General features: G+C 40.7%; 3 protein-coding genes and 1 pseudogene across 3 annotated transcripts; 3 read left to right on the plus strand and 1 right to left on the minus strand.

The window, feature by feature from the left end:
• Positions 1-79: 79 nt before the first annotated feature.
• Positions 80-1,358, minus strand: LOC145462443 (uncharacterized; annotated as a pseudogene).
• A 2,211-nt stretch (positions 1,359-3,569) lies between these two features.
• On the plus strand, positions 3,570-4,097 carry LOC145462254 (uncharacterized). The gene has a single exon (XM_081445757.1). The coding sequence runs from the start codon at positions 3,570-3,572 to the stop codon at positions 4,095-4,097; it is 528 nt and encodes a 175-aa protein (XP_081301883.1).
• A 53-nt stretch (positions 4,098-4,150) lies between these two features.
• On the plus strand, positions 4,151-5,074 carry LOC145462255 (uncharacterized). Its single transcript, XM_081445758.1, has one exon. The coding sequence runs from the start codon at positions 4,151-4,153 to the stop codon at positions 5,072-5,074; it is 924 nt and encodes a 307-aa protein (XP_081301884.1).
• A 9,937-nt stretch (positions 5,075-15,011) lies between these two features.
• Positions 15,012-18,439, plus strand: LOC145462400 (uncharacterized). Its single transcript, XM_081445920.1, has 3 exons — positions 15,012-15,294; positions 15,859-16,325; positions 17,224-18,439. Exons 1-3 carry the CDS (start codon positions 15,215-15,217, stop codon positions 18,390-18,392), a joined length of 1,716 nt encoding a protein of 571 aa, XP_081302046.1. The 5' UTR covers positions 15,012-15,214; the 3' UTR covers positions 18,393-18,439.
• Positions 18,440-20,332: the final 1,893 nt, after the last annotated feature.

Below are 20,332 nucleotides of genomic sequence, written 5' to 3' on the forward strand. Positions count from 1 at the left end.
TTGTTTCCGTTTTTGGTTTTTTTTCCTTTAATTTTTGTTTTTTTTTTTTCGTCTTTGTTTTGTTAATTTTTGTGTTTGTTTTCGTTCTTAATTTTTGTTTCCGTTTTTGTTTCTTAAATTTTTGTCAGGAAAAAACAGAGACAGACCTGCACAGACTCCCACTGTGGCTTTTGTGGTTGCGTCGCATTATAAAAAGCCTTCAGATTACAGTTTTGCTCTTCCAAACATGTCTTAGATTTACCTCTTTTGTAAGATATGATCGGAGGCTTTTTCAAAATTGTTTTCAGCAGCGGCTGATTTTCTATGGAACTCCAGTTTTCCATCACGATTTTGTTAAGTTTCTTTACTGCAGGGTGGTATGTAGTGACAAAAGGCAATAGTCTCTCTGCCGTTTTATCTTTTTGCGGTTTAAGAGCCGATCGTCTTGAGTCAAAGATGACCTCTGACAGGGACCTTTCTATATATTTCCTGGGATACCCGCGTGCTTCGAGGCGTCGTTTGAAGTTTGCAAAGCACTCTTCAAATGTTGTTTTTGAAGAGTTTGTTCTAAGCAGTCTTATTGCTTCGCCTTTGATAAAGCCTCTTTTTACCCCCGGGGGGTGGCACGAGGTAAAATGGGTGTATTAAAGGTTTCGGTCGGCTTGTAGTGAGTTTTGATGTCCAGGATAGATTTTTCTATGAATCTCTCTCCTTTGAACACCACTGTATCAAGGAAAGTTATTTCGCTCTCTGATATTTCGGCCGTGAATCTTATTGTTGGGTGGAATGTGTTAGCTTGTTCAATGAAACGATCCACTTCATTTCTTTTACAGTCCCAAAGGGAGAAAACGTCATCAAAGTAACGTTTCCATTCACTTAGCTTGGTATTGTTTTGTTGGATTAAATTTGTTTCGATCTCCACCGTGAATATATTTGCAAAAGACACTGCTGTCTTTGTGCCCATTACGACACCATGGGTTTGGAGATAATTTTTTCCATTGAACTCAAATGAGTTCTCTGTTAGGATTACACCAAGCATTTCCCTTAGATAGTGTGTGGGAATCGGAGGATCATAGTTGTGGAACGTCTCATAAGCTTTGCATACTATTTCTGTTCCCTCCTCTTGTGGTATATTTGTGTACAAGTTAGAAACGTCCATTGTTACTAAAATTGTGTCTTGGCCTATCTTTGTTTTTTCTATAAAGTTGATGAAATCAGTTGTATCCTTTATGTAGGATTGTTGTTTTTTGTGCGATAGGCTGTAGCAATGTATCCACAAAAGAGGATATTCTTTCAGTTGGGCCGTCACAAACTGAGGTGATCGGTCTTCCGACCAGAATAGGTTTGTGGATTTTTGTAAGCGTGTAGAAGACAGGAATTCTAGGCGGGCTGGTGGTTTGAGAAAGCCATTTTTAGTGCAGAGTGCACTAATGGGATGGTTATGGGGGTTGCCTGCCGCTAAGGAACTAAGGCGCTATGGCGCTATGGCGCTATGGCGCTATGGCGCTATGGCGCTATGGCGCTATGGCACTATGGCCCTATGGCGCTAAGGTGTAAACTTTAATGTTTGTTTAATTAATTAATTTCAATTAATTAATTAGTCTAGAGGCAGGGAAGTAGTGGGAGTAGGGTGGGAAAGGTACATGTGTACTCTACGTAAAACACATTCCATCGCCGTCGCTTAACTTTGAACATCGCAAAGCTATATATTTGTTTCAGGTAACCCCTTGCTCTCCTTGTGGTACCATTCTCCTTAGAACAAAACTAATTTGCCCTAAACGCATGCGTAGATTAGTTAGGGTTCGTGGCCTCTATATTAGGTGAAGGATACATTGCATACGGAATCACGCACAAATGTTGAGTGGTTTTCCTTATGGTAGAGCTCAACATGTAAGACGCATGCGTTCTAGCATTGTTAGTGTTATACACTATCTTTACACGCAGTATTTTATATATCGTGTCATGTGACCAAGGACGGCAGTTATTTTTCAGGTAGCGCCAGTTGTCCCTTTTTATTGCAAAAGTGAAACGTTACTGTGGCTGCGTAGCTTTTAGAATTACAAACAGGTCGGTTCAACAGATATCATCTGCTGTTTTCAATCTACAATAGTGTGCTTGTCAGAGTTCAAATATATTGCTTCTCCTTAGCGACTTGTTTATTTCTTGCCTTAATTGTGTCTGTAAGAGAGACCAAAAAGTTCTCAAGTTAGTGGCGTTAATACTCCGCAAATTGTGAATTTGTAACAAAAGAAACCAGGAAAATGCTCAAATATTGCTGCAGACGCCGTGGCACCTAATGAAAGCGCAAATTAATTTAATCAGTCTGTGAGGAGACTCATTCATATCGGCCAAGTAGCGCTGTTTATCTTCAATACTTTTCGTTGAAAAGCTTCTCAGCCATCAATATCGTTGTGTGTTAATTTTGAATTGTTTTATTGTTAACAACAAAGGTGGCAACAGAAAAAGAAAGTGGTATTTCGTGACTATCTGATAATTAAATTAGTTCTTGTTCATCGGTAAAAATTTGCATTTTTAGTAAAACATCGTCTCTGTTCCGTTTCTTCATCACTACATCAGATATTTAACTTTCTTTCATTTATCTCCAAAAAACAAGGACATCTTCCGTATGTTTTGGAGAAAACAGGGGTTTCATATTACATGGCTTTGCGAGGAAAACAAAAGTATCAAGTTACAAAGTTGGCGTGAAGAGCTAAATTGTCACGTTTGCTGCTTCAGCGTATTGTTGAATTTAAAATGAACGAAAATCAACTTAAAGCACCAGTAGTAATTAATTTGTGCGTAATGTTTGGACCTTGAATGAAAATACAACCTTGAAACATACACACTGCAAAGGGGAAAAGCCGTAGCAGACTACCAAGATAGACACAAACCGGAAGTGAATCGAGTAGGGGTGAGTACTTATGGGACTACTGTACCAGAGCTATCAATTGCGCTCTGCACTATCTGAGATTGTCTCACTAGTTTTGTCATGTCATCGATGTGTTTGCCCCGATGCAGTTTGTCAATGATATGGTTGACCTTTGTTTGTGTGGTGTTCACCATCGGTGCTCCGAGAGGTTTATAGTGCTCTCTGTTCTCGAGTTGCACTTCAGCCTCTTGTATTTTGTTTGATTTATTCATGATGACCGTTGTTGTTCCGTTGTCCGCTTTTTCGAGGTTTATGGCAGAGTTATTCTTGAGCTCTTTTAAAGCTGCCATCTCATTGCGTCACAAATTATTTTTGGGCTTATTGATTCTGATGTCAACAAGTTGTGTTTTGACACTTTCTGAATAGCTTTCAAGGGTGATTGATTGTTGAGCCCGAGGCATCCAATTTGATTTGACATGAAAAGGATGTGGTTCTTTATCTTGGCCGTGATATATGTATTGGAGGCGCATTCTTCTCGTGAATTGTTCAAACTCCTGCAAGAGTTGTCGCCTAATATCCGTTATCGGTACTCTGCAATTCGCCTGCAAAGTAGTAGTCCCGGGTAGAACCTTCCTTCAGCGCATCATAAACCTCACCCGGGGGAAAAAAAAATCATTTTCATCATATCCGTTTGAACAAGGAATTTTCCAGGGATATTCAAATGTGGAAAGTATTTCTCGCCCAATGGAACGGGCGATCTTTTATCCTTGATTCCTGGGTCACCTCTTCCCCCGACCTGCAGCTATATACTGATGCAGCTAGTACAGTTGGGTTTGGAGGCTTTTTCAATGGTAAATGGTTCCAGGGCAGGTGGCCCCCTCATTTACTCATTAACAAGACCAAAGGGTTAAGTATTGAATGGCAAGAACTCTTCCCTATTGTTCTTGCCTGCGCACTATGGTACCCCCAATTTTCCGGCAAGCGCCTTCAATTCTGGTGTGATAACCAGAGTGTTGTTGCTATCATTAACTCGGGCCATTCCAAAGCCTCTAGGGCCATGGATCTGGTTCGTTTCTCAGTACTTATTTCCATGAAGCATAATTTCCTGATTAGGGCTCGTCACGTCCCCGGGGTGAACAACGAAATAGCTGACGCCCTGTCCCGTTTTCAGGTTCAACGATTCAGGGAACTCGCTCCCGGTGCCGACCAGACCCCCTGCACCATCCTGCCTTCCTTCATGACTCTCTGAAAGATGAAGTCTTTAAGTATGCCAACTGGGCCTTTTTGTGGAACACAAACCGCATGTATACCTCTGGAGAGAAGCGTTTCATTCAGTTTTGTCTCATGAACAGGCTAACAACTCCGACAGGTGACATTCTCCCAGCATCAGAGGGAACTCTGGTCTATTTTGCTTCCTATTTGGCCCGTACAGTTCGCCATGGTACAATTAAGACTTATTTAGCAGCCGTTCGCAATCTCCAGATTATTTCTAGTTACAAAGACCCTTTAAGGGGACGACTCCTCCTAAAAAAGATTTTAAGGAGAATTCTCCGTTATCAAGGGTCTCCTCGTATCCGGAGACAACCTGTCACTCCGGGCGTACTATTATCCATTCGCCCCATCTTACGTAGTTGGCTGGGGCTAAGGAATTTCTCCATGACATGGGCTGCCTTCACCCTTGCCTTTTTCGCCTTTCTTAGGTGTAGCGAGTTTACCTATCCGGAGGTACACAGTTTCAGTTCTAAGTTTAATCTTACCAAGGAATGCGTTACGTTTTGTCCTAGTCTCAGGCTGGCCTGCCCACAGCGTTTGCTTGTTACCCTTAAGTCTTCAAAAACGGATAGTTTTAGGGCAGGGCAATCCCTCATCGTTGCCCGTTATCCTTCTTTGTTGTGCCCTGTCTCAGCAATGCAACAATACTCTCTCCTAGCGAAACCACGTTCGGGGCCTTTGTCCTATTTCCGTCGTTACCTCACCCGGTCCTCTGTCACGCACGAATTTCAGGATTCTGCAAGAAGCGCGGGACTCCCACAAGAGAGCCTTAAGGGTCACAGCTTTCGTAGAGGAGCGGCGCCCGCTGCTACAGCTACGTGCCTACCAGACTGGTTAATTAAGGTGTCAGGTCGCTGGTCGTCCGATTGTTACCAGATTTATATACGCACTCCAGAATCAGTGTTACTTTCTGCCGCTCCAAAAATGGCTAGCGTATCAGGCAATTTTCTTTAGTTTCGGCCTTGCTTTGGGGGGATGCATGCCGTGCATGCATTTGTGGCGGTTAAGTCTGCGTAGCGACTTCCCCCAAGCTTTGGCATTGCTTGTGTCTTGTCATCTTGTATCCTAGCCTTTATCTTGTCCGATCCAGCCTGTGCTGTGCTGGGGAGATAAGAAAGGCTCTGTCAATACTTTTGCTCTGTTCCCACGTTAGTGGGGGAATAAGTGAGGCTTTTAGTTTGTGCACCTATCATGAAGTCGCGTAAAACCTGCCACAGGGCTGCGTCCGCCTCAATTACGCCATATTGTTGTTTGCGTATTTTTGTTATCTTTTACCTGGTTGCATTACATCTACTCTTAGTTTGAATAACGAAATAGTGACATCAATACCGCTTTAACCCCTTGAGGGTTAGGCTGTTGACGTTTGTCACGCAATCCAACAGGATAAACAATAGTATAATACTGAATGCTCAATTCATGAATGAACGTTCCCTTATTCTAGCAGTTTGCACAAACACTATTCATGTCTGTATTTTAGCTTCTATCTCGCGGTATAATCTAGCAAAATATCTTAGCTTCTCTTAGATTAGCTATTTGTTAGCTCCGTTCATTGCTAACAAGCTCGCCACGTTGCGTCTATTTAGTTCATAGTACAGCTGTACCTATTGGTCGAACTTTGAGACACTGTCTTGATATATAAATCTCAATACACTGTCAGAGGGCATTATCCTGGCAGCTTGCACGAGAGTACACAGTTGTAGCAATTTAGCTTTAAAATTTGGGAGTCCGTGTAGGCCTGTCTCTGTTTTTCTCCTGTTTGCTTTTGTTTAACGTTTTTGGTTTTGTTTCCTTTTTGAACGCAAAAACCACAAAACAGAAGCCAAAATTAAAACAAAAGGCAAACGAAAACTAAAACAGAAATTACAAAAACAAAATGAAAAAAGAAAAACATAAACAAAAGTTAAAAATACAAAATTAAAATAAAAAAACAAAAAAAATTAAAAAACAAAACAAAAACAAAAATGGTTGGTGACCCTTCTGGGCTGCCGTGTGTTTGTGTGTGGCGGCCATTACTCTTCTCGACTGTTGCCTTTGGCGAATTTCGACTTGTTTTCTCGGTGCGATTAATTTACAAGGTAAGGAGAAGTCGTCTTCCTTTCTGACTTTTTTTTTATTGTATTAAGCGAGTTGTGCCAGCTATATTGCACGGAGTCATTGCACTCTCGTCTATAAAAGCCATATTTATATATTTGTCTTACTGATTTGTGCGGGTTGTACGACAGAGTTTCAAATTGTCTCAGACTGCCTCACAAGTGTCCCAAACTTAGAGTGCTTTTTGACTCGATCAGAAGAAAATATGGGGATCTCCATTCACCAATTTCGTTCAAGGATCAGCTCTCATGACAATTTCGTGAAAACAAAAGATACCTCAGCGCGTTTTAAGGATCGTTTGATGGAATCAAGTAGTGTTTTGGTTTACACAAATAATGTGCTACAATGTTTATATTCCATTGCCTCAATATAAGACAGGCAAATGATGTGGAGGAAAATCCGGGTCCTACGATATTTGATCTCACTGACCCGATGAGAACAGTGTCTGCTGACTACAGTCAAGGAAATGAAGCATTCTTTGGTGAAAATGCTGGCAAGCATCAAATAGAACATATCAGTGAATGGTCTTCTTCCACTTTGAACAATATTTTGACCGTTGGAAATAATCTACATGTTTCTACAAGATATTCTGTGCAGGCAAATGATTATTTGCTGTTAACTGATGTTCCATGCATTGTTTCACTGTACAACAAAGTATACACATTAAAATACAGTGATTCATTAACTGGAAGTTTGTTCATGACGTCAAATGATGGCCCATACATGACTCTTCAAAATTCACTGGTAGAAGTATTTTCAAGTTCTAGAGTGAGATTAAACTACAATTGTTGTTTGTTAACTGCTGGCATCAGTGCAGTTGCACTGTTTAAAAGTTCTGAACAAAGCTTTAAAATGTTCGACTCTCATCCAAAGGATTTTTATGGTATGCCCCACTGATTTGGGAAATGTACTTTGCTCAGCATTGAAGGCCTTTAAAACCTTGTATCATATTTTCAAATGTCTTTCTTAGAAACAGAGGATGTTCCTTTTGAAATTAAAGGTGTCTTTATCTCTGATTGTCAACTTGAACTGGAAAATGTTCACAGTAGCCAAAAGAATGATCAGTTGTCTTTGAGTGTTAAAAATAATCCAAAACAAGTCATTAACAGAAAACGAAAGTGTTCGGGTGAAATAGCAGAAATGTGTCAACAAGTATGGAAAAACAGCTGATTGTACAACATGAATATGAGAAAAAGAGAAGGGCAAATGAAAGTGAAGAATCTAGGCAAAAAAGGCTGGCACAAATGCGTGAAAACAGCAGAAAGAAACGTGCAAGTGAATCTGTTGAATCAAGACAAAAAAGGCTTGCGAGTCAGTCTAAGTATCAAAAAGAAAAAAATGGTAATGAATCTTTGGAATCCAGACAAAAGAGACTGACAAGGCAACGTCAGTATCAGAAAGAAAAAACTCCAAATGAATCTGTTGGATGTAGAGAAAAAAGATTGGCAAACAACCGTCAGTATCAGAAAGAAAAAAATTGCAAATGAATCTGTTGGATGTAGAGAAAAGAGACTGGCAAACAAATGTCAGTATCAGAAAGAAAAAAAATTGCAAATGAATCTGTTGAACGTAGGGAAAAGAGACTGCTACCACAACGAGAGTATCGCAAAAGTATTTCCACTAATTTAACCATTACTGATGAAATCCAAAAATTCATGCTGTTGTTTCTAGAGGTCCACTGTACATTTGTTCTTGTTGTGACTAGTTGTGGTATAGACAGTGTTGTTGCTGCTGAAAAGCTAAGACTTTCCAACACTAATGCAGGAAAATATTTACTAAATAAAATCAGTGTTGATAATATTAAATGGATCTGTCAGTCTTGTGACAAAAATCTCAAAACAAAATACCACCCTGTGCAGCTAATATAGTATGATTTAAATGAGTTGGAGTGCAGACTTCTAGCGCCTAGATTAGCTTTTCAAAAGCTTATGCAAGCTCCAAGAGGAAATCAGTTGAAAATAAAAGGAACAGGGCTCGAAATTGCAACTCACTGGTCGCCAATGCGACCATAAATTGAGCACTGGCAACTAAATTTTCAGAACTGGTCGCCAGCTGGCGACTCGCGTTTTGTCCGATAACTAAAGAAAACCATGACACAACTTTTGTTTTTAAATCTTTATATTAGGAAATCAATCGGATATGGTAGTTAGTATACAACTCACCTTTCCGTTCCCAGTAAAATAATGTCTGAATATTACAAGATAATCGAAAAAATTTGAATGTATTTCGACACGTCGATACTGCGTTCAAGGCGCGCCATATTGTTTCAGCGGCTTCTTCCGAAACTGGGATCGCAGGTGCACTTCAACAACATGCGCTTTTCATTTGCCGCGAAAATGGCGGCAGATAAGGGAATTACGTGAGTTTTTTACGTGCGGGGAATGAAGATTCAGCCAAAAGGTTAATCCAAACTTTGAATCCTTCCTGGAAAGCAAGTCGAAAATAATGAACGGCATTTCGAAGAAGTAGCAAAGGGAAAATACGCAAGGACCCGTGTTTGTCTCACAATGAAAACCACGGACTTGAAACGTTTTATGCTTCGCTTCATTTAAAATGACAATGGAGACAACCATCACCTTCGGACCAGAGACATATCACCTGAGAACAACGGTAGCTTTATAACTAAGTGTTACTCATGTTGTTTCTAATTGTTTCGCTCTTCAATTGTGACTTTCCTTGCATGAAAAGTAACGTATAAAATTGTGTTCTTGTGTAAGTTGTTTATAACATAAGTTGGCGACCAAAATTTACGATCTGGAGTCCAAAATTTTTCCGTTAGTCACCAACTGGCTTCCGAACGAAAAAAATTATTTCAAACCCCGAGGAAATGTTGTCAATGTACCAGCAGATGTTAATAGTACTGTTAACATTTTACCACGGTTACCCCAAGAGAGTGGAACAATAAAAGTTGAACTAAAAAGGCGATTGCAATATAAAGCTTCAGCACAGTCTTTAAATGCAAGACCATATAAAAATTTTACAAACAGCAAACTGACTGGCTGATAACAGTAACCTTTATAGAGAACAAGAAACATCCTTTAGTGAAGACAGGGTGGCAAGCTGTAATATAAACTTACAAAATGAAACTGAGAGTGAAGATAATTCTCAAGCTAGCTGTAATGAACGTATAAGTGATATATGTAATACTGAAAAGACTGCAGACAAAGAAACCAGTGAAGTGTGAAAGCAAGATTGCTGTTAATACAGATGTTAAGAGGGAAATGGAGAGATTAAGAACAATTGCAAAACTCAAGCTTTGCATATCCCCTCTATATGACATAACACCATCCCTTCTTAAACTGTGTTTTCTTAATACAAGGTCTCTTCACAGACTTAAATTATTCAAGTGCTCATGTTAACATTTTTGCAGAAACAAGATTTAGTTCTCAAGATAATAATGAGTTGTATGGCATGGCTGGTTATTCTCTCTTCCGAACTGATAATCCTGTTTCCAATAATGCATCAAGACCTTATTGTGGTACAGCTGTGTATAACAGAATCCGGTACCTATCTGGGTATCCCTACTGTCACAACATACATGGTATTGAGGTTACTGTAATTGAGATTACCAGCCACAAGGATTGAACAATACTAGGCATATATCGCTCACCAAAGGTACCTGTAAGACACCTTTGTCAAGCAATCTCTGAAGTATTAAACGGCATTTCACTAGATAATATTATCATTGTTGGAGACTTCAATATCAACTGGCTCATTGAAACAGAGAGAGGACCTTGACATAATTTACTAGTAAGGGGCAAGCATTAGAAACAGTGGATATCAAGTTGTACAACTGACCACAAAACAGTACTTGATCACATATGTACAAACATATCTCACTTAATTTGTAGATATACAGACAGGTGTTTTAGAAACACTTCACAGATCATAAAGCAGTGTGGGCCTCATTTCATGATGTTAAGTAACAAAAGTCATATAAAATAGATACGCAATGCGTACATAGTCAGACAAGCAATTTGAAAACGTTTGCCATCTGACAACTAGAAATAATACGGGAGAAATGCTAATTTGAAAAGAAGTGCATCAAAGATCTAAGATATAGATAATTAAGATGCAGGAGAGAAGATAATGCTGTAACGCAATATGCTGTAACGCAATATGCCACAAGGATTACAAGGATATCGTCAGGCGAATAACAAAGCAAGCTGATTCGAAAAATTATAGATAGAGAATTAACAAATGAACAGAATTGCGAATTGGATGAAATATCTTTTTTCATAGCAATTCTGAACCAAATCTCTTTGGGCATTTTTTGTTCAAGTGTTAGACTTGTTTATAGATACATATACATATATACATATAGATACATATACATTTTATTTGTTCTCAAATTAAAATTACAATTGTAACATGCCCGCGGATAGCTGAGCTAATCTAGGCGGGTCATGTTTGGACGAGTTTATATAGGTTGTTACGAATATATTCCAGTACTGGGCCATTGTAACAAATATCAACTTTGCCTTATTTTTACTATATTTGTAATTTGATTTTAAAGTATACTTGAAACATGATAAAATAACAGTACTCCTCCGTAGTCACCTGGTGTTTTTTGTAAGTTATATCATGCAATGCCATATTTCCGAGAATTAAAATATTCTTATGAGAGAATCCTTATGCGATATGAGGTGAGATTGCTGTCATCATTTTGTTAGCAAACGGGACTTTGGGCGCGATGCCCAATGAGTTTGCCAAGCAGAAAGGTCTCTGATGAGTCCCTTGGCCGGGACGAAACGAGCTGCATAAGACTAGCCACGAACAATGTATTATCACAAGTAACTGTCAACTTAATTAAAATATTGTTATATATATACCCTTACACATGTTGCTGAAAATGTAATGTTTCAATAATCCGTACAAAATACAAGGTGTACTAGACTAACCAAGAAGCAGAAAAAGGAAAAGGAAAAAAAAAACTTAAGCACACGAATGTTTTATTACCTGACATTGTTCGTCACATTCTTCTTGACTCAAACAATTTCAGTTTTTAATGGACACAAACCTTGTACCAGAATAACTTTAAGTATATTACAGTCCGTGAAATAACACCAAAAACACTTTCTCATGGGAAACTCGAGCAAGTAAATTTCAAAGTTCAGAGGAATTGTCAGGTATAAGACGGGTAAAATTTCATCATCAGTTTCATTTCACCAGTACTTTCAAGTGTTTCATATATTACTTCAAAATTTATTTTCTACATTTGGTGTTGTTAGAAATGATTTCTTTTGAGAAGATATTTAAAAGAGTCACACAGAAGTTTCCAATAATCTCGGTACAAAGTATTAGTCCACTTGTTACTCGAACTTTTGATGGATTCCTTGTTAACACCTAAGCTAGCATATAACTATAACTGAACTGAACGACTTTAAACTGCATTGATAATGGCGACAAGATAACGTCGAAACGTCAAGTTATAGCATTTATTTTTCTTTTAAAATAATTTCTTTGTAACCGAGTATCTTTTGGGATTTGAGGGACACAAGAAACTTGAAAATTTTGTCCAGAAATCCTCGGACACATGCTAGAATATTGATATATCGAACGTGGCCTATTACCTGCCCGTTTTGTTGAACACGTCCATTTACACGAACAGGAAGTATGTTTTAACCAAAAGAATAAGTATCCAGAGCACGTTCTTAGTAAATCATTCTTCGTAATATGTCCTTGAATCTCCAAAACACTAATAAATTTGAGACTTGTCATATTGTCAGATGGCGATCGAGATAAACAATGGCTTACCTCTCCAGAAACACTTTCTTGCTGTTCATGCATGCTCACATGCCAGTTCAGAATCTTAACAACGAACTTAAGTACTGATAGGTACTTTCACACCGTATCAAATTGGTGAAAAAGCACAACGTTTGCGAAAGAACGCCATCTTCTTGAAGAATCCAATATGGCGGACGGAGCGCCGAAGACCGTGGTAAATGTATGCATGCATACATTTGCATGCATACATTTGCATGCATACATTTGCATGCACACATTTGCATGCATACATTTGCATGCACACATTTGCATGCACAAATGTGACACCAAAACGGAGAAACGCAGCGGCTAGGTGGAAAATGTGGGGCCGGGGTGCCAGGGTAAGGGGTACGGGGTACGGGGTCCCGGGGTACGGGGTTCCGGGGTGTGCAAAACGCGGGATGTGGAAAACGCGGGGTGTGGAAAACGCGGTGTCTGGAAAACGCGGGGTGTGGAAAACGCGGGGTCTGGTGGAAAACAATTTTTTCGCCAAAATATGAATTTTCCTCACTAAAATGAGAAGCCAAAATTTTGTTAGCTTATATTGCGATGAATATCAATTCAGCATCTCGGCCTGAAGCGCGTTGCTCGATCAAGGTAAAGGTAAAGTCTGCATGCGAGCCAAGTGGCCCATCAGGCCGGAGCTTATCCCGGTTTCCGTAGCATGAAGCGACTAGGAGTATTTCTACTCCCCCCTGGATGGGATGCTAGTCTATCGCAGGGTTACCCCCAGCATTAAGTTCGCCGGTACCCATTTATACACTTAGGAGAGAGGCCCTGTGAGAGTAAAGTGTCTTGCCCAGGAACACAACACAATGACCCCGGCCAGGGCTCGAACCCGGACCGCTCGATCCGGAGACGAGCGCACTAACCATGAGGCCACCGCGCCTCCCACAGGGATCAAAAAAGCAATTAAACATTTCGAGAGAAAGAAAACCATTCAAGAGCCAACGTGTCGTGCATTGGTTTTCTTTCGGGGCGTCTATCATCCGTTTTAGTTTTCACAGTAACTTGCGTGTACTTCTTACTTTTGAAAAAGAAATCATGAATGTGTTAACAGCCTCCTTTGTTTGGGAAACATTTTTTCCAGGAAGTAATCCAATAAGGATACCAATTGATCTAGCCTAAAGTCGATTTGCTTATGAGATAAGTAGTTAGAAATATAATCAGGTTCGTGTGGACTAAAAACAAACCGTCTGAGAAGCGGAAAGTACATTTGGGTTCTCGCGAAGTGAAATCGACACTTTTTTCCGTTTTTGTGACGTTTAAATGATGTTTTTGTTAACAAAGGATCAATTAATTCAGTAATGACTGACGACACTAACTTAATTCAATTTATACAGTGATTCTAAGACCTATGAAAGCAAAGTTGGGGTTGCTGAAGGATCCACATCAATTATCAAGTCTGCACGTGACTTCAGCTTAGACAGGCACAAATGATGATCCTAGCCGGGGAAGGGAAGGGAGGTTCAATGCTGAATAAAATAGTTGCAGTGGTAGGAATGAACTTAATTAGTATGACTTATTTGTTCAGTTTCCGTAGAATTAAAAGGAGATCCCTGCGTGTAATCCTAATCGACCTTCTATAATTTCTATTTTGCTAAATTCTAAAAAAGGAGTGCAATACTATACAATAGGCCAATTTTCTCCTTTTTTGCAGTACCAATACAAAGGCTGATCATGACAACAACAAAGTAGAGGACGGTACAGGATCTATACCATGTCACAATTTGGGAAAACCTGTGCACGATGTCAACAGGTATTGATGATGGATCTCGGGAAAGCTTCCCCACCCTCCGTTCATCCGAAGGTCAAACTCAGCCCTGTTCCCTTGCCAAAATGTATTTACCTTCGCGCAGAATTGTTTCCCCTCAAAACCCTTTTAGCAGGTTAGAGGGTAAGTGGAATCCTCTTCAGTCAGTGGTGGGAGCGCAAATCGGGCTTCATAAATTGGAACTCCAATGCTGCAGTTCTAGAACGGCTTTTGAAATATAAAGTTCAGATGCTTGATTACCTTCACGATAAATTAATACTAACACTAAGTATATTGAAATTAGACACTAATTCACCTGAACTGTTTTTAGTTATTCTCCCAAGATTGACGAGAACGAAGTTCAGAATGCTTCAGGATCCGCTCTGAGTCATAGAAAGAGAAAAGCTCGTGACGCCAGCTTGAACAGGTAAGAATGATTGCTTTTGCTTTAAGGGGAGGTACAACATTGAAAACTCTAAGCTCATACATTGTTCTTTCAAAAAGCGGGACCTACCGTTCTGTCCAACTGCCCTTCGACGCGTCCCCGGCCCTCATTATCCATGTGAAAAGACGTATATTCGGCAAATTTTGCTCTAATTGATTAATTGGAGAAAATAATAAAGGTCGCTGACACTGACTGGGAATCGTTGCAATTAATTTTTGAGGGACGACCCAGCAACTAGAGAAAACAAATTTGCGGATGTGATGGGATCAAGAAACAAAGAAACAAGAAACAAAGATGACGGCAGTTTAGACAGGTCGGTAGAAATACGAGTGTATCTGAATATCCTTAGACAAACAAAGGTGTTCGCCTTCTCCCTTACAACAGAAATTATAAAGTGCATTATTTTTTGATGTGAAGAAATTGAGTTAGTACTCATTGTTTAAGAAAAAAACAATACTTTTATAATTGCTTCTCTCACGCGGAAACCGCTTTGAAGATATTGAAGATGTCGTTGATCTTACTCATTACCTGAGTTCTACATCACCGTACAAAGTATTTCCTCACCAGAAACCAGGTAATATGTTACCTCATGAACTTAATAATTTAATTGTCTTTTTTCTTATGTTATATATTTAAAAGAAACTCCCAGATGCAGTTTATTTGTTGACTTCCGGCCCCGGATGAACAAGGAAGTGGATTCCACCCACCAATCAGGCTCAATCTCGGGCTTAAAAAGGGTATTTATCCTAAGATGCTGAAACTTTCCATAGCTTTATTCATTCATCGCGTAAATTAATGTGCCAACTGTGTATTCATGATTTTACATGTAAGACATTGCAAGGCAAGGCATAATTACATGTAAGTTAGGCCAGATATGTACTTTAATTTTTGATGTATTTGTTTATATTTTTCCAGTTATTTTAATTTGATTTTAGTTTGTTGAAAAAAATGACTGTATTACTCCAAAAAAGGACAGATATAGTAGTGCTTTCGAATAAATACGATATACGTTTTGTTACACAGCGGGGACATTGTCGCAATGATTCGAGACATCGTTGATCTTACCGGGTCCCAGATTCCCACATCAGCAGACCAACAGATGCCTTCACCAAAGACAAGGTATTCTATCTCAACGTTTATAATGTCAAGAAGCTCAAGTAAAGACTGAGGCAGATTTCGTGAACCGAATAGATATCGGATAGATACAAGAATAATTCTGAATAGCCATGAAACCATTCTTTTAAGTGAGAAGTCATTTTAGCGTTGTTTGATTTCAGCTCATTAATTAACATTGAGTGTAAAACATTCTAGTCTGCATGAATAGGGCATATTTGCAATCAGTTTCTTATATAAAACTATTCACTTTGCTCTCCGGCGGACGTCAGTACAAGACAGGTTTGCTAGTTATTTGTTTCATTCACGGTTTTACTGTGGGATACTAAAGCGAAAACTGAAACTTTCGCTAGTGTTTCATTCATTTACATCCAACAATGTCTATATTAAGCTTCTTAATGCCGCCGGGCAAATATATTTTCCTTTGAACGATGATCGATATTCTCTGGTGGCCTTTTGTGTATTAGCTAGGGAGTCCTTAGGTAACTGTTTCATGAATGAAGAAAGGCTTCTCACTTACTCTCCTGTCCTTATTAATCTTTATTCTGGTCATTCCTTTGTAATTTGCAGTAAATGGAAATACTCAAGTGACGAAGAAAGTGACAGTAGCAGCGGGGATGAAGCATTTCGTGTCACTGAGTATTATAAAGACAACCCCAAACTTCCTGTATATACAAAGAAAACAGAGGTTCTTGGACCGCTGAGAGTTGTAAATCTTCTTAGATCAGTTGGAACGTCGCTTCCCATAAGCGTCGCCTGTATCCAACAACCTATCCATGTCGAGCACCACAGAACCTTCATTGTAGACACCGAAGCATTGAAATCCATCGAGGATCTCAAGTGTGATGATTGTGATTGCTGGTTCAATAACCGTAACAAGAAATTCCGTTTTGTTGTTGACAAAGGTGGAAATGTCTCCAAAGACGTTAGCAAAGAAATGAATGGCCCAGCTGTTGTTCTAACGCTTAAGACAGAGTACTTCTGCTTGAAAGACGGGATTCTAAATGACTTTAGGAAGAGGACTGATGTGATTTATGGTAGGTTACTTTTGACGTTTATGTATAAAGGGTTTCTCCGGGGGTTTCTACCCGATGTGAGGGTCTCAATGGGGATCAACCGTTAGCCGTTAAACCCCGAAAAATGTGATCCTTTGGCTTAAAACTGAAATTATAATAGAGCAATGACTGTCATGTGACCGGCATCGCTCTATGCTGTAGTGCGATAGCTCTTTAGAGACGGAATTACTCCATAACCGATGAGTTACCAAACACGTATGCAAGGTTACAGATTTGCTTGCCTGAGCCATTTTGGTTGTAAGCATTTTGCCGTTTCAAGAGGATTACCCTAAAGAACAGTCCGAAGATTTTGGAGCTGTTATTATCCGTGCAGTTGCAAAGGCCCATCACATAAAATAAAAGAAAGAGATAAATTATATTTAAAGATTTGCGTTTGCTTTTGAAAGCGGAAATCTCTATATTTTTTCTCAATCGGCCGAGACAGGACAGAATTTGATTTTGATCACGGGTATGTCACGCTGCAATATCGCGCAACTTTTGTCAACTTCAATGTCGAGAAGTAAAATGAAGTAAATTCCGAGTTGAAAGGGCTCAATTTGCTCTTAAGGACACCGGCTCGCGCTAATTGTTTCCGCGCATCCTTACTACACACGCAAATTCACACGCCACGTCACGGCATCGAGGGCGCGCTAAAGGCAAAACGAAGTCCGTGACCCCCAATTTTTTTTTCATTTCTGAAACAAGTAATTCGTCTGTCCGCAATAGAAGTTTGAAGAAAATCTATCGAGGAGAACATTTTCGCGATGTAAAAAATTGTCCACTGTCGACAACCTTAAAACTAAAATACCAACTGTTAGTAGTAAAAGCCACTAACCTATAATAAATGAAGCATCACTGATATTAATATACCACATTATAGGGCCTGATGGTATGATGCATCGATATTGTTTGGTTCAGTATTCCTTTAAAGGAGGCGCCGAACACTCAATTGAGCTCAGACCACATGGAAATTGCAAGTCACGGTCGACAGGATACAAGAGAACCTGGACCAGTACCAAGACTTTCCTGAAGTCGGCTTCTGAAGAATCTAAGCCAAGGGAGGTGGTCTACAAAACAGTCACAGAAGAACTTGGGGGTCTGCCCGGCTGTTCTGGCATAAGACAACTACCCAGAGGTAGACAGCAAGTAAAGGATTTTGGTCGAAAGCCCAGAGACAAAACGAGTGTCCCCGTGAAGAATATTTCTGGGGCAGGAAAACAACATGATCCGTGGTTTCGTCTTCTCGGCGATTGTAAAAAACAAGCAAGCGACCGGAAATCAGCATTCATAAGAGACGTAAGAGTCGCCCCAGAGCCAATGTGTGTCCTTACAACCGACAGAACTCTGAATGATATGGTAAGATTTTGCTGTAATCCAGTCGAGTTCAAACCCTTCACCGTGAACCCAACATTCGACATAGGTGACTATAATGTGACGCCCATCACGTATCAGCACTTATTGTTAGAAAACAGAAAAGATGACAAGCACCCTTCAATGATAGACCCTGTCATCCAAACTCACGAAAAGAAAACGACAGAGACATATTCAGTTTTTAGCGGAGCCCTGAAATCACTAAACCCAGGCTTAGGCAAAGTCTTAGCGTTTGGTACTGATGGCGAGAAGGCTCTTGTCATTGCGTTCAGAAACAACTTTGAAAGGGCCACAAATCTGCTATGTGATCTTCACCTGAAGGCGAACGTCGAAAGCAAACTCCAGGAATTCGGAATAAGTGGCATAGTAAAGGAAACTATTGTCGCTGACATATTTGGAAGACAGAGAGGAACTGTCTTTGAAGCTGGGCTTGCAAATGCTTCGAGCAGAGATATGTTTGCCAAACAGCTCGGCCAGCTGGAAGAACCATGGTCAGCACTACACCAAAATGGGCGGAATTTCTTCAAATGGTTTCATAATCACAAGAGCGCTGATTTCGTGAACTGTGTTATTAGTTCAGTTCGTCAAAGAGCCGGACTGGCCGTGTCCATCCGAAAAGTTCACAACCAACCGCTCAGAGGCAACCAACAATGTATTGCAGGACTTCGTGTCACGTGAATCGCATGGAAAGAAGAGAGTGGATGAGTAGTCCTTTGCATCATCTGTTCAGAAGTTGGTCAAGATCCAAAAGGAAGATGTCGAGCTAGCAGCAGTAGGAGGAGGGGAATACAAATTGAGAGAAGAATTCCGGTATCTAGAAGTTGTCCTAAGCGAATGGAGCCGAATGCGCGTCGATCAGAGAAAAGCAGTGTTACAAAAAATTCACGAGGCTAACATTGATGAAATGCAACAGTCAAGCGTTACCCAAGCCACGAATGCCCTTCGAAGCGGAGCACATCCCGTTATGCAGGAAATTCAAAGTATCGGAATCGACTGGATACCTCATGACGTTTTATCTGCAATGGTGAATAAGGCGGATTCCCTGAATAAAGAACATCATTCTGTAATGCCGCAAAAACAATCGTTGTTCCGTCGAAGTCAAATCCCAGAGATCCACACGTGGTAAACCTGTTTGCTAACGGAAAAGCTGAATGTGCAAAATGTCCCGGACTTGCCGCATTTTCAATCTGTGCCCACACCCTGGCTGCACGTTTGGCCATAGATCGTCTAAAAGATTTTCTTCGTTGGCTGGTTAGTACGAAGTGTAATTCGGGCGGGATCAATTTATCCGCGGCAGTTGCTTACGGAATGCCCAAAGGAAGGGGCCGTAAAGGGGAACGTGCTCCCAGGGAACGTTCTGTTGCAAACAAAAAACCAATCTCAAAAGTGGTGTCTCGAGTCGCACTTGGCTACAACAGCAACGATGGTTTTCAGCCACACTCTGTGTCCCCCAAAGGGCAAGCTTTATCGCAGCAATCATCAAACTTCTTCCAGTCCGTTCAGACTCAATATCCCCCAAGTCAGCTGTTTGTTGGCCCCACTGCGTCCAACCAATGTAGTCCAGACTCAGTTTTTCCAACTAGTTTCATGTTCCCTCAACAAACCCAGTTCTTCGTTCGACCACTGCCGACACCTGAGACGTCTTTTCAGCCGCAGTTCACCCCTCAGAACTCTTTTCAGCCACAGTTCACCCCTCAGAACTCTTTTCAGCCACAGTTCACCCCTCAGAAGTCTTTTCCGCCACAGTTCACCCCTCAGACGTCTTTTCAGCCACAGTTCACCCCTCAGAAGTATTTTCAGCCACAGTTCACCACTCAGACGTATTTTCAGCCACAGTTCACCACTCAGAAGTCTTTTCAGCCACAGTTCACCCCTCAGACATCTTTTCAGCCACAGTCGACCCCTGATACATCTTTTCAGCCACAGTTCACCCCTCAGACATCTTTTCAGCCACAGTCGACCCCTGAGACGTCTTTTCAGACACAGTTCACCCCTCAGACGTCTTTTCAGCCACAGTTCACCCCTCAGACGTCTTTTCAGCCACAGTTCACCCCTCAGACGTCTTTTCAGCCACAGTTCACCCCTCAGACGTCTTTTCAGCCACAGTTCACCACTCAGAAGTCTTTTCAGCCACAGTTCACCCCTCAGACATCTTTTCAGCCACAGTCGACCCCTGAGGCGTCTTTTCAGCCACAGTTAACCCCTCAGACATCTTTTCAGCCACAGTCGACCCCTGAGACATCTTTTCAGACACAGTTCACCCCTCAGACGTCTTTTCAGCCACAGTTCACCCCTCAGACGTCTTTTCAGCCACAGTCGACCTCTCAGACGTCTTTTCAAACCAATCAGCCTCATCATCAGCTTAACATCCCATGTTTCCCTTTTCCTGGCCAAGGACAGTTTATTGTTCACCTTCTGCAATACTGCCCTCCTCAGACCAGTGTATGCTTTGGTTGTGGCAATACACTGAGGCCTAATGCAACCATTCCTGCTCCACCAGGAGATCTCGTGATCGTCTGCAAAATGGCAAGAGAGTGGTCATACGAAGGCCGTCTCTACAGAAAGCCTTCGAATGTATACTTCCACTGCAACGTTCTATGCGTTCAAAGAAAACAACC

Source organism: Orbicella franksi, chromosome 12 (assembly GCF_964199315.1).
Source record: "Orbicella franksi chromosome 12, jaOrbFran1.1, whole genome shotgun sequence".
NCBI classification, from domain to species: Eukaryota; Metazoa; Cnidaria; class Anthozoa; order Scleractinia; family Merulinidae; genus Orbicella; species Orbicella franksi.

Excerpts from the sequence above, each read along its gene's own strand:
- LOC145462254 (XM_081445757.1), top strand. The coding sequence starts at position 3,570 with ATGTGGAAAGTATTTCTCGCCCAATGGAACGGGCGATCTTTTATCCTT.
- LOC145462255 (XM_081445758.1), top strand. The coding sequence starts at position 4,151 with ATGTATACCTCTGGAGAGAAGCGTTTCATTCAGTTTTGTCTCATGAAC.
- LOC145462400 (XM_081445920.1), top strand. The coding sequence starts at position 15,215 with ATGATTCGAGACATCGTTGATCTTACCGGGTCCCAGATTCCCACATCA. Across the intron at positions 15,295-15,858 it reads ATGCCTTCACCAAAGACAAG|TAAATGGAAATACTCAAGTG; the intron begins GTATTCTATCTC and ends TGTAATTTGCAG. Across the intron at positions 16,326-17,223 it reads GAGGACTGATGTGATTTATG|GGCCTGATGGTATGATGCAT; the intron begins GTAGGTTACTTT and ends ACCACATTATAG.